Source organism: Apodemus sylvaticus, chromosome 17, assembly GCF_947179515.1.
Source record: "Apodemus sylvaticus chromosome 17, mApoSyl1.1, whole genome shotgun sequence".
Taxonomy (NCBI): Eukaryota; Metazoa; Chordata; class Mammalia; order Rodentia; family Muridae; genus Apodemus; species Apodemus sylvaticus.
Window position 1 is genome coordinate 44727911 of NC_067488.1, and position 14117 is coordinate 44742027.

A 14117-nucleotide genomic window follows, 5' to 3' on the forward strand; every position below is an offset into this window, starting at 1 on the left:
TCTCATTCATATGGAAGCTAATGGGGTAGAAATCATTCAATTACTTTACAGTTCAGTTCAGTGCAGTTTAGTTTGGTTCTGTTTAGTGCAATTCAGTTGAGTGCAGTTGAATGCAGTTCAGTTCACACAATTCAGAGGAAAAATTTTCAAGCAGAACAATTCAGTAAGAAGCCAAGAGGATCCATTTTCAGTCAGTCAGCTTGGAGAGGGGTTTGAACCAGAATAGCTGAGTTGAACCAACTGGCCACAGTTCAAAAAGAACTAGAAAGTGTGAACTTATTCAGCAGTAAGCCTCTGCGATGGCAATTTTCTTTCTTTTTTTTCTCTTTCTTTTTCTTAAAGATTTACTTATTTCATATATGTGAGTACACTGTCGTTGTCTTCAGACACACCAGAAGACAACATCAGATGCCCATTACTGAAGGTTGTAAGCCACCATGTGGTTGCTGGGAACTGAACCCAGGACCTCTAGAAGAGCAGTCAGTGCTCTTAACCACTGAGCCATCTCTCCAGCCCTGTAGGGCATTTTCTTAGTGATTGATGGGGAAGGGCCAAGTCCATTTTAAGTGCTGCCATCCCAATGTTGATGGTCCTGGATTCTATAAGAAAGAAACGTGAGCCAGGCAGTGGTGGCGCACGTCTTTAATCCCAGCACTTGGGAGGCAGAGGCAGGCAGATTTCTAAATTCGAGACTAGCCTGGTCTACAGAGTGAGTCCCAGGACAGCCGGAGCTACACAGAGAAACCCTGTCTCGAAAAACCAACCAACCAACCAACCAAAACAACAACAACAAAAGAAACATGAGCAAGCCAGTAAGCAGTACCCCTCCATGGCCTCTGAATTAACTACCACTTCCAGGTCTGGCCATTTTTCAGTTCCTTTTTTTTTTTTTTTTACCCCCGAGACAGGGTTTTTCTGTATAGCCCCCGCTGTCCTGGAACTCACTCTGTAGATCAGGCTGGCCTCAAACTCAGAAATCCGCCTGCCTCTGCCTCCCAGATTGCTGGGATTACAGGCTTGCACCAACACCGCCCAGCCCCCAACTTGCTTTTTTGATATGTGGTTTAATCCAAGACAAATTGGTACCAGAATTATGTAGTGCTGCTGTGACAGATAATGCTGTTTGGGGAGGGTTGTGAAGAGTGTTTAATGCTTAGTGAGCTGTTCTGTAAGAACTTGGAACACAAGACTGTTGAGGGCAGCGCCAAAGATGAAGATCTGCCTTGGTAAGTATCAGAATGAAGCTCAAAGATTCTATTGGGGGCCGTTTGTTACTTTGAATTAAGATTCTGTGTTTCTGGATGGCAGAGGCTGAAGAATCAGCTGTGATGGACACGATACCAGAACTACTAAAGTGAAACCTTCACTTTGCTGTGACACTTGATGCTGGCCAGCTGCAGCTGAGGAAATCAGTGGTGATTAAGAAGAAATTAGCATCATTGTGGTAAAATCTTCTAAGTATTTCCTAAGAGCTACACAGAAACTGTGTTCCAGAAGCAGCCAAGGTTGTACCTCATGCTGGCAGCTGAACTTGGTAGCATAAGTGTCACCCAGGTGGTACTGGTTTTGAAGACATGAACAGTTCATGGAGAGCAGCGGAGGCTTGGCTTTGGGATAGGCCATTGGTGAACGTGCAGTTTCAGTGGCAAATTTTTTAAAAGCAGGATATAAGATATAGAGATAAACCCACAGGTTTTTTTCCATTTCCACAAAATATATTCTCCATTTCCAGGAGAATATAATGCCCTCTTCTGGCCTCCAGGAACACCAAGCACGCACATGGTACACAGACATGCACACATGCAAAACACTAAAACACACAATAAAATAAAATTCTGCCTTGAGCAGTGAGTTTGGCATTCTAGGCTTTCACCTGACTTTGCAAAGTTGTCACATAAACTGCCTCAATTTCACTACTTGAGTCTCCAGTGGTTTATTACAAAGATGTTGTGGCTTAGGCACAGTGGCTCAAAGTTGTCCTTCCACAACAGGCACACATATACGATAATGATAAAGACGTTCTAAACGCCCAAAACTAAAACCAAAAGCTTCATACAGAACCATCACTAACAACTAACAAGAAACCTTTACTTAAAGCTCTCTAAAGGGCCTGCCTTTCCCAGCTCTTCCAGGGAAGTCTGGCGACATCTACTGCCCAGCTTCGCCGCTAATCCCACACTCACGTGCACAAACAGGGTTCTCAGCCACCGCGTCTGCGCACTGGGCTCTCCGGCTGACCGCAGGAATCTGGCCCGGAAGTCTGTGACACGGAGACGGCCCCGGCCCCCATTCTTATCCTAGAGTGCCTACGGATGTCCTCCGGGCGGAGCCTCGGGCAGCTTCCGGCCGAGGCGTGCAGCGGCGGTGCGGGCTTTGTGGCCGCCCGGGGTTGCGCGCTTGGATGCGGCTCGGCTTGGTTCCGCGCCGTCCTCTCGCCGCCGGGCTCCGGGTGAGTGAGACGGCGCGGCTCGCGCCGGTGGGCGGGCTCGTAGCCGGCGGGGCTCAGCGAGTTGGTTGGTGTCCCGGGCTGGCTGTACTTGGCTTTTGCCGGTGTCCGCAGCTCCTCGCTTGGTTCGGGCCGGAGCCTTGCGTCTCCTCGCCGAGCTGGAGGTGGTAGATGCATAGACCGGTCGTCTGCGGACATCGAGGCCCTCAAGCGTTGCACACTCAAGCGTTGCACACTCAAGCCTCGGCGCCTGCAGGTCAGGCCTCCCAGCGGCTGCTTGAAGGCTAGCTGCTCAGGTGATGGAATGCAGGTGCGCACCACGCTGCTGTTCTGCTTGGACCTTGCCCTCCTGCCTTCTGCCTTCTCTCAGTCCTTTCCGCCTCTGTCCGAGAAGATGCAGTGCAGGCACCCCAGTGCTTCTTCAGGGGTTGAAGATAATATGTGCGTTGGGCAGAACCAGCTCCTTGAGACCTGAAGGAGCATTCTTAGGTGGGGTCAGGTGTCATCCAAACTATCCTAGCTATTTCACGAAGTGTCTGAATCAACGTCTATGACATCTCTGTGATCATGCCAGACACATTTAGTGCTCTTTGCACCCTGTCCCACCGCGGTCCAGGAGTTCCCGGGGCCTGAGTGCTATGCTTGAGGTTTCCCCGGGTATTAGCAGGAGAAAGTTCAAAAACTCGAGTAGTTTCCAAGTGAAGCTGATATTCACAGTCGCCCCGTGCACTTACAGACATCGTTTCTCTGAGACCCGCCCCAATGAAAGAAACAAATGTCTTCTGCTCACAAAGAAATAAGACGACCCTCCTACTCTCTCCCTCCCCCCACATACACACTAAGTTTTAAGGCAGAGAGCAGACCTGTGTTCCTGTCACGGATGTGGTATTGTATCTGTTTTAATACTTGGCATAATGATGGCATTCTTTTTTTTTTTTTTCCCATGGGAGGTACACAGAAACTTCACAAGCCGACACATGCACCTATGGACAACTCCTGGAGCTTTGGGGGTGGATTTCTGGTTCTGGAATACTTTGGAGGGTGATATTTAGAGAGGGCAGACCTGGGAAAGGCTCCCCCACAAGACTGATGATCTGATCTGGAAGCGGAAGGGATGTCAGAGAAGCATCAGGCTAGAACAAAGTCGTGTCCTGGGAAGTAAATCACAGAGCCCTTCTGACTGCTCTGTTGACTTACGGAAAAATGGCTGCTGAAAGGCCCTGGGCTTGCTATGAAAAGAAGATTGTTTGTGTCAGCAGGAGACCTTGTATGTAGGTACTAGGGGTAGAGGTTGGAATAGTTGTCCTAAGAGGGCAGCCAGCCACTGGCGCTAATCTATTTTACTTCAACTAAGCAGGCTTTGCACACACAGCACCCAGTTACCTCCACAGCTGCAGTGGCATAGCGACCGGTTGCTAAGGAGGCAGCGTCGAGGCCCACCTGCCTGGTTATTCCCAAGGCTGAAACTATGCAAACTTTCCTGCTCCAATTTTACTCTATGTGTATGGGTGTGTAATGCTGGTTTTTATTCTGCTGCAGTTGTTGTCTTTTAAGGTTTACTGCCTCCATCTGCTAGCTTGTCCCGGAAGCTTCTAGCCTCTGTACAATCTAATCTAGGGCTAAAATGTTTTCAGCCTCCAAGACTTGCTGTGTAATAAGCTCAACCTCTCTAGTTCTTTCTGGAAGCTCCTGGTTGGTTGAACGCAACTGTTCTGTATCAAAGTTGTCTCCCAGCTGACTGATGCGGTCTGGCGTCTGAATTGCCCTGCAACTAACAACTGTGGCCGACAACTAACTCTGGTACTCTGTTCTAATCTTCTGGCTCGTTCTCTCTTCAACCTGCCTGCCTGTTTCCTCTTCTTTCTGCCTCTCTTCTCTCTCTACACTGCCCCATAAGTAGCTTCCCTTTCTTCTCTCTTCTAGTAAGAGTTGGGCGTATCCTATTTTGTCAAATCTTTCTCTCAGACATCACTTTCAGACATGGGTGCTTCCTTGTACAAACTGTCTTTACCTTCATTATTTGGGATTAAAAGTGTGTACTCGGGGTGTGTCTGTAGTCTAGTCAGAAAGATTAAAGTCTTGGTGTTCACAGTGTGATCATGTCTTGCAGCATGGGTGTTTTGCCTGCTTGTCAGTCGGTCCATCATGTGTGTACCTGGTACCCTCAGAAGCCAGAAGAGGGCATTGTATCCCTAGAACTGGAATTACAGAGCTGTGAGCTGCTGTGTGGGTTCTGGGGCTTGAACCCAGGTGCTCTGCCGTCAATGCCTTTAACTGCTCAGCCATCTCTAGCTGCCAAATTGTAAACATCAGAGAGAGGCGCACATGGGTTCTAAGCTCTTCTTGTAAACAGCTGCAGGCTTGCGTCCAGGTAGCGTTGTCGTTTTAAGTCTGATATAAGGGGCTGAGGTGTAGCTCACTGGTAGAGCACTTGCTTAGCATGCATAATATCCTGAGTTCCATCCTTGGCTCTCCATAAAATAATAAAAGTCAGAAGATATCAGTGATTTCTAAAATAAGTCACATGCCATTTTACCTCTAAACCTTTAACTTTTAAGGTATAGTTTTTTTTCATAATACCTATTCTGTCTATCTCTAAGTGAAATACTCTATACAACCAGCATGTGGTTATGGAGGATAAAGTCACTCAACCTGGAACATGGACTCTGGGGGTAACAGATCTGAATTTGAACCTTGGGTCCACTCCTGACTGGGCCAATGATCTTGGTTGATCTCCTTTCTTAACTAGGCTATTTTCCCTCTATAAACAGGGCAGCATCTACACCGAGACACAAGTGAGCAGATGGAGGTCCTTTCCAAGCACTGTGGCTGGCTGAGTTGCCGTAGACTTCCTTATGCTGAATGCCCGTGAGACGCTGGTGCCACGGGCTGGTAGCACTGCCTTGCTATAGCTCTAGCAGTTCTGAAACTTAACGATTGCATGGAGCGGCGTGGAGGAACACTGGCCCCTGGGAAGAGTCAGCTCTTAGAAGGGGTGATGGGAAAGGTTGCACTCAAGTGTTGTTTTGGTTAGGGTTTCATGCTGTGAAGAGACATCATGACCAAGGCAACTTTTGTAGGGGACAATATTTAACTGGGCTGGCTTACAGGTTCAAAGGTTCAGTCCATTATCATCAAGGTGGGAGCATGGTAGCATCCAGACAGACATGGTGCAGGAGGAGCCGAAAACTCTACACCTCGTTCCAAAGGCAAACAGGAGAAGAGTACTGTCTTCCAGGGAGCTAGGACAAGGGTCTCTTAAAGCCGACTCCCACAGTGACACTTCCTCCAACAAGGCCACCCCTTCTCCAACATGGCCACACCTCCTAATAGTGCCTCTCCCTGGCCAAGCATATTCACCGCAATTGTCTAGTAAGTGACTCAGTTTCTGCTAATTCACTTACATACTTGGGGAAGAATGCTGGTAGGAGGGCATAGGAGATCCTTCAGGCCTCGAACTCAGAAATCCGCCTGCTTCTGCCTCCTAAGTGCTGGGATTACAGGCATGTGCCACCATGCCCATCTGACACCTGAGGTTTAGAAACCCGAGAAAGCCCTAGAGAGGGAAGGCATCAGGTTGAGAGCAAGTCAAATGTGGAGGAAGGGGAGGAGCCCAGTTTCTGAAGGAAAATATTCTCAGCAGGAGATCATAGCTCTAAGGTAGGTCAGTAGAGGTGGAGGCGTGGCTCCACAGTCTTCTCTGAACACTGGGAGGAGGTAGCTGGTTAGGGAGAAATCTGGTAGAGGCTATCCCCGGAGCAGTGTGACAAGATCATAAGTAAGTCACTGCATAACAGGCACTGCTGGGAGTGGGGTTGAATAAGTGGCCAAGGTGACACTATAGACTGTTGTGAGAGTCTGACCCCAGGGAGGTCCTGTCCATAAGAAAGAAGAGGAGGGGCTGGAGAGATGGCTCAGGTTAAGAGCACTGGCTGCTCTTCCAGAGGTCCTGAGTTCAATTCAGTCCAGTGGCTCACAACCATCTGTAATGAGATCTGGTGCCCTCTTCTGGCCTGCTGGCATACATGCAGGTAGAATGCTGTATACATAATAAATGTATCTTTTTTAAAAAGAAAAAGAGAGATGTAAAGATAAACTCAGTGACCATTGAGTGTCATTGTGAAGTAAAGGAGGGACAGTAACCCAGAGAGGAACCTAGAACTCAGGAAATTAGATGGGTATTTGTGTTCTTTGAGGTAGGATATTGGTATGTTCCCCAGAGTAGTTGAGACTAGATATGTGTACCATTTACGGTTTATTTATTTTTTTTTTAAGATTTATTTATTTATTTATTATATGTTAAGTACACTATAGCTGTCTTCAGACACACCAGAAGAGAGCATCCAATCTCATTACAGATGGTTGTGAGCCACCATATGGTTTCTGGGATTTAAACTCAGGACCTTCGGAAGAGCAGTCAGTGCTCTTAACCGCTGAGCCGTCTCTCCAGTTCAACCATTTAGTTTTTGAAATAAGATGCTGATACTCTACCTATGGGATGTCAAGGCCCTCTTGGTCCCTACGATGTCACCTCCAGCTTGCTTTACCAGTTCTGTGGAAGAGCTCGCATTACTGTGTGCTGATTTGGAATGGCAAACCAGAGCATCAGGGAAGCTTTTCTCTCAAGCGGGAGGAAATGGTGGCTGGATGAGACGGAATGGGAGAAGGTCTAGAGCAAGGGGAGGTGAAGGCCTTCTTTCTGGTCAAGTACGCCCTGACCCATAAAACAAGAGGGAGGTAGACTGATGGGGACACAGGTCAGTAGTGTAAGCGGCCGTTCCTGTCTCCCTGCCTTTCCTCTCATTGAAGTAAGGGTTAAGGGGTAGGAAAAAGCGTTAGGTATTTTAAATACTTCTTTTATGCATATGAGTGTTTTACCTGTGTGTGTGTGGGGGGGGAGTGTATGAACCTTCTTTTATGCATATGAGTGTTTTACCTGTGTGTGTGGGGGGGGAGGGGGTGTATGAACGTGGTTTTGGTGCCCTTGGAGGTCAGAATATGGCTTCAGATTCCCCTGGAACTGAAGTCACAGACAGTTGTGAGCTCCCATTGGTTTGTGTGCCGGGAGCCTGGGTCTTCTACAAGAACAAGTACCCTTAACCTCTGAGCTACTCTACAGCTCCAGTGATGAATTAGAAGGAGAGTTGGGTAAGTGTAGAACATGGCTGACACACCGTTAGGGCAGCAGAGCTGTCAGTGTAGAGAGGAAGAGAAAAGTTCAGACAGATCTAAAACAAGTGGGATCTAGCCAGAGCTGGTCTCACACGAGGTGATGGGAGGGAAAGAGCAAGGGAGCTGCAGGAAAGGATTCTGTGCCACTTCCTCACTGCAGGCACTGAAGTCAAAGAACTCTTGTGTTTCTTAAAATATTGTAGTTGCCAGAGTGACAGCACGCACCTTTAATCTCAGCACTGGGGAGGCGGAAACAGGCGGATCTCCGTGAGTTTGAGACCAGCTTGGTCCATATCGTGAGTTCTAAGCCAGCCAGTGGCACAGAGTGAGACTGCCTTAAAGAGAAAATGCGTAATGATTGCATGCCATCTACTCAAAGCTTTCTGTCCTTAAATCATCTCTGTCACTTAACCATACCTCATACATTGTGACAGGTAGGTAAGTATGTTGTTTTCAAGGAATAATGACCTTCCCCCCAAGAAGGGACATCTTCATGTTCGGTACAAATGTAGGGCTTTTTTTGTGTGTTTGTTTGATTTTGTTTTATTTTCTATCTGGGGTGGGCTAACTTTTAGGTACAGAACCCAACCATTTATGTGGCTGTGTGTATATATAAAGTGTGTGCATTGTATCAGTGAGGCCCAGGACAGGAACCACTGGCTTCATTCCAATCATCAAGGGATTTCACAGAGGGAACCAGATTATAGGGCCACTGAAAGGGTGAGAGATTAGAAGTGTGGAGATTCTAACTGGGTTCTTGGCTTCAGGCTCAGTCACTATAGGTCAGAAATGCTGCTAGCACCGAGGCCCTGCATGCTGCAAATAGCCTAAAGTGAGATGCACTCTGGGTAGGGATAAGATATAGATCACAAGACACAGAATATAAATGAGGGTGGTGGGCAGTAGGAGTGATAGATTTTTATCTGAGTGATCTTGGAATTACATGTCTTGACTTTTAAGTAGAGTCCTGACTATATCCCTATCCCTCTGTCGCCCACACAGGACACAAGTTAGAGCTGTGTAGCACAGCCTATTTGTCCTAAGCTTGGACATATCACAGGGAGGGCGGCAGGAAGCCTTCCGCCTTCCCGCATGCATGCCTGACTAGAGCTCAGTGAAAGCTGGTGATGGTGAAGGTCAGAAATGCGGCAGAGGAACGCTCCCTCCCCTCAGTCGGACGGACGGCAGTTTAATTTTATACCTTCGGCTGGTTCAGCAGCTGCTTGTTAATACTCTAGTTAAGGGGTAGGAAAAAGCGTTAAGTATTTAAATATTTCTTTTATGCATATGAGTGTTTTGTGTGTGTGTGTGTGTGTGTGTGTGTGGTCTTGGTGCCCTCAGAGGTCAGAATATAACTCCTCTTTTCTCATTTCAGATTCTGCTTTAGTTGCTGGTGGCAAGAAGGTGGTCCTGAAGCCTGACTGTCTGGGCATGAAGATTCACATAAGATGATGTCAGACAAACTCACAGTGCTGGAGCCCTCTGCCCCTGAGTCTGGGGGATTTCCTGAAGACAGATTGGCACAGCTGTTGGGGAACGCAGAGGAGCAGGGCCAGGAGAGTCCCTCCTCTCAGGACGGGGGCTTCACTCAAATGACAGTGACCCACTGGAAGATTCACACAGGAGACACAGCCCAAGTGTGCAGTAAGTCAGGAAGAAATCCCATTCTCAATTCAAACCTTCTTATACTTCAGAGAGAGCTTATAGACGGGGAGACCCGTTCCTGTGGTGTTGGTGGCCAAAGCTTCCCATTTAATTCCGATGTAGTTCCACATCAGCTTCCTCCCACGGGGGAGAAGCCTTGTACACGTGATCATCGTGGGAAAGACTTCAGTCAAACCTCCCTCCTCACTGAACACCAAAGAGTCCACGCTGGGGACAGACTCTATGTGTGTGGGAAAGACTTCATTCACTCCGCAAACCTCGTGGAGCATCAGCATGTCCACCCAGGAGAAAAGCCCTTCAAGTGTGCACAGTGTGGGAAAGCCTTTTGTCACAGCTCAGACCTGCTTCGGCACCAGAGAGTTCACACCAGAGAGAGGCCTTTTGAGTGCAAAGAGTGTGGGAAAGGCTTCAGCCAGAGCTCCCTACTCATCCGCCATCAAAGAATTCACACAGGAGAAAGACCCTATGAGTGTAACGAGTGCGGGAAATCCTTCATTCGGAGCTCAAGCCTTATCCGCCATTACCAGATCCACACAGAGGTTAAACAGTATGAGTGCAGAGACTGCGGCAAAGCCTTCCGACACCGATCTGACCTCATTGAGCACCAGAGGATCCACACTGGGGAGAGACCCTTTGAGTGTCAGGAGTGTGGGAAGGCCTTTATTCGAAGCTCAAAGCTCATTCAGCATCAGAGAATTCACACCGGAGAACGGCCTTATGTGTGCAATGAGTGTGGGAAGCGCTTCAGCCAGACGTCCAACTTCACCCAGCACCAGAGAATCCACAGCGGAGAAAAACTCTACGAGTGTGACGAATGTGGGAAGGCGTTCTTTCTGAGCTCCTACCTTATCCGACACCAGAAGATCCACACTGGTGAGCGGGTGTATGAATGTAAAGAGTGTGGGAAGGCTTTTCTGCAGAAGGCCCACCTCACAGAGCATCAGAAGATCCACACTGGAGACAGACCCTTTGAGTGCAAAGACTGTGGGAAAGCCTTCATCCAGAGTTCGAAGCTATTGTTGCATCAGATTGTTCACACTGGAGAGAAACCCTACGTGTGCAGTTACTGCGGGAAAGGCTTTATTCAGAGATCCAACTTCCTTCAGCACCAGAAGATGCACACTGAAGAGAAGCTCTACAAGTACAGCCAGCATGGGAAAGATCTTAGCCCACCCCCAGATCTTGTTCACCAGGGGGATCTTTCCCTAAGTGAGACCTCTGTTCATTTAGGAGAGAGGTCTATAGATCAGGAGTGTTGTGGAGATAATTTATAAGACAGTCACTGTGAGTCAGGTGGTGCTTGTAAACGGGCATACTTTGTACGTATATGGCCTAGAAGATGTGGATTGTCACAGTTTTTCAAGTCTGTTTTTGGTTTGTTGTCTGTCACCGGGGCAAGCAAGCTGAAGGACTGGACAGCTGATCTGAGTTGTACACGGAGGGAGAGCATCTAGAGAATTTTCTAGATTTTATTTGAAGTTAAAACACTCTCAAGTTAAATCCTTTTAGAGAAGAACTGTATTATTACTTGAGAAATGTTTCCCCCAAAACTGCAGGTTGGCTCCCCTGTTGTCTGGGACTCATCTCTGAGCCATGGAGTTTAGTCTCTGGCCTTTGCTTCCTCAACTGTGATGCCTGGTAATGCAGCTGATGTGATTGCCTCCCACTTCATCCAGGCTGCTCCCACTCTGTTCCTGGTGTCTCCCAGTCCCTCCTGATCATTGTGTGAGGCCTCTCTCAGACGTCATGCCCAAAGGCACTTCCCCAGGACTGAGCTGGGTTTGTGTCTTGTGCTTCTGATGCTCAGTGCTTACCACTGCTACTGTACTTGCTGTTAAATACCACAGCTATGAATTTTCTCTTTCCCATTATGCTGTTTCTTGAGGACACTAATGATATGTCATTGATTCCTATGTCCCTAGTGTCTCGTACATGACAATAAAAAAACCCAAGTCTGTGTAATTGGCATATCCTTTATCTGTTTTGTTTTTTTGTTTTTTTCTTCTCTCTCTCTTTTTTTGAGACAGGGTCTAATCATGTGGCCCAGGCTAGCCTCAAACTCACAGCATTCCCTTAGCCTCCTGAATACTGGATCTACACTAACTACAGGATGGGATTTGTCCAAAGTCTTTGCTACCGTTCTTTTATTTTATTTTATTTTATTTTTTGTTTTGTACTGAATTGCTAGATTGAAGATGCACTGAACATGTTTTTTGTTGTTGTTGTTTTTAAAGATTTATTTATGTTTATGAGGACACTTGCTATTTTCAGACACACCAGAAGAGGGCATCAGATCCCATTACAGATGGTTGTGAGCCACCATGTGGTTGCTGGGAATTGAACTCAGGACCTCTAGAAGAGGAGCTGGTGTTCTTAACCACTGAGTCATTTCTCCAGTCCCCTTTGCTACCATTATGTGTTGCTGTTTTTAAATTTGTGGTCGTTCTTCTTTCATCAGTGTGATCTGTTTACTAGGAAGTACTGACCCCCAAGTCCTGTGGACACCTGTTCCTGTTAAGAGTTGCTGACAATCTCCTGTCTGCTGTTAGTGCCGACCGGGTGTGGCACAGTCTCATTCAGAGCTGTCCACTGTACTCTGAGTTCCTCATACCTACCTCACCTTTTCTGCTTTAACAGCTCCAGGCCTAACTGTTTCTTTTTTCTTTTTTTCTTTTTTTTTTTTGATTTGGTTTTTCCGAGACAGGGTTTCTCTGTGTAGCCCTGGCTGTCCTGGAACTCACTCTGTAGACCAGACTGGCCTGGAACTCAGAAATCCGCCTGCCTCTGCCTCCCAGAGTGCTGGGATTACAGGCGTGTGCCACCACCGCCCGGCGGCCTGTTTCTAACATCACTCGTTAGAAAATGTGTTTTCCAAAACTGTGAGGAATAGTTCTAGTTATTTGAAAGGAGAGGGGAAGAAGGCGCCATGCCTTCTAAGTGGAGCGTGCTAAAGAAGCCAGACAGATCACAGAACAGGAAGGGCTCCTTGAAAGAGCCCTAGATAAGGCCATAACTAGTTGCACTGTGGATCTAGGAAGGCTCATCAACTAGGGATGATTTATTGAACACCACACCCCAAAACTGAATGGAATAGGGACACAATTCAGGCTCAGGAGTTGAACTGTGACCTTGAGTTAAGATCCCACCAAGGTTTTAATCCTAAAATCCATGAACATCTATCTGTACCAGGTTCTTTCACCAATCAGGATTTAGGGATGGATTTCCTTAGGAACATGTCTTTGTTGCACATTTTTCCTGTTTTCATTGTTTGGGGTATACAACTGTGGCAGAGGTCTTGTCTAATATTCATGTCTTGTCTATTAGTATGGGACTTGTCTAACATTAAGGTCTTAACTTGCCAACCAGATGTCAGTTAACCACATCCATGTCTCTTTCTGCCAAGTAGTTCCCAGAGAAGTCTTGGAAACTTTACTCAGCCACCATTCAAAATGGAAGTTTGACTCCAAATAGTTTCTTATATTGGTACAGGTGTCTCTTATGTCTAGGTCCATCCCAGGGACAGCTTATAAAGCAAACACCGTAAAAGCTTATAAACAGGTGCAGGAAGTATTGCTAAGTGGTTGGTTCAGGTCCGAGCTATACTGCTATACAAAGTAGTTCTATTGACTTCTATCGTGATTGGTTTTCAAAGGCATAGAACATACCAAAATATGTAATCAACTTAGGCATAAGAAAGTTTCCTAGTAACAGCAGAAAACACAGAAAAAAGTTTCCTTATAATATTAATAATAAAACAAAATGGCAGGCTAGCCAGGTAATAGTTACTTAAGCATTAACATTCCATTTAGGCCTTAATATTTTATCTAGGCTTTAGTAGGTTTCTCTTTCAAAGGACCTGGGTTTGATTCCTAGCACCCACACGGGAGCATATAACTTGAATTCCAGGGGATCCAATACCCTCTTCTCCCACTTCATGGGCACCAGAGATGTATGTGGTACACACACACACACACACACACACACACACACACACACACACAATACACCCATACACATAGTAAATATTAAAAGTTAAAGCAGATTTCCCAAACTGAGCACCTATAATTTGAGTGTGCCTTAGAAGGTGGAGCTGGACTGTAGAAGGTCAGTCTGGGGGGATGTGATACCTTCAGATACTTTCCCATCTCACTTCCTGTCTACTAGCTGGCTGCCTCGAAGTGAGCAGCCCCTCTGCTGCCTGATCCTGTTTATCATGGTGTTTCTACCTCACCACAGCCCCAGGGCAGTGAGGCAAACTCCATGGACTAAATAAACCCTGTGAGACTGAGCACCTGATCCACCTGCCTCTGCCTTACAAGTCCTGGGATTAAAGGCATGCACCATGCACCACCACTGCCCAGCTAGATTCTTCTTTTGGGAGTAGGGGTGGGTATTCAACCAGGGAAAAAAATATTAATCAGAGGACTCAGGAGAAAGTCCAACAAAACATCACTTAAAAGTGATAGCAAAAAGTACTCCGCAAAATAACCGGAAAGGACTTCCTACGGTAGGAAGCAGTGTGCGGAGGGGATGTGAAAGGGCCAAGTGGAAGGATGGCCAACAAAAGCACTCTGCCTCAAAGGTCACAGAAATAGAGGAGAGTCCATTAGATCTGGCAATCCTGATTGAGGCCAGAGTAAAGCTGATTAGAGATAATTTCTCATTAGAGTTCTTGACCTCAGGATATGGGGGTGCAATTTAGAGATTCTGTCTTCTATGATGATGAGGAGAGAATGCGGCATGCAGCCAGCTCTGGAGATAATGAAGGCATATTTAGATTAAGAAGACTCAGTGCTACCCCTCAGAATTTATAACTAATAAGAAATAAGATGCC

At 46.9% G+C, this 14117-nt stretch overlaps 1 protein-coding gene across 2 annotated transcripts; it reads left to right on the forward strand.

Annotated features, from left to right (window-relative positions):
• Positions 1–2270: 2270 nt before the first annotated feature.
• On the forward strand, positions 2271–11253 carry Znf623 (zinc finger protein 623). 2 transcript variants are annotated; one of them, XM_052161314.1, is made up of 2 exons: positions 2271–2756; positions 8994–11253. In XM_052161314.1, exon 2 carries the CDS (start codon positions 9067–9069, stop codon positions 10555–10557), a length of 1491 nt encoding a protein of 496 aa, XP_052017274.1. In that variant the 5' UTR covers positions 2271–2756; positions 8994–9066; the 3' UTR covers positions 10558–11253. The 2 variants fall into 2 exon arrangements, with proteins under 2 accessions (XP_052017274.1, XP_052017275.1); XM_052161315.1 differs by having other exon boundaries at positions 2271–2449.
• Positions 11254–14117: the final 2864 nt, after the last annotated feature.

What these genes read in the sequence shown, in the direction of transcription:
- Znf623 (XM_052161314.1), top strand. Translation starts at nt 9,067, where the DNA reads ATGATGTCAGACAAACTCACAGTGCTGGAGCCCTCTGCCCCTGAGTCT.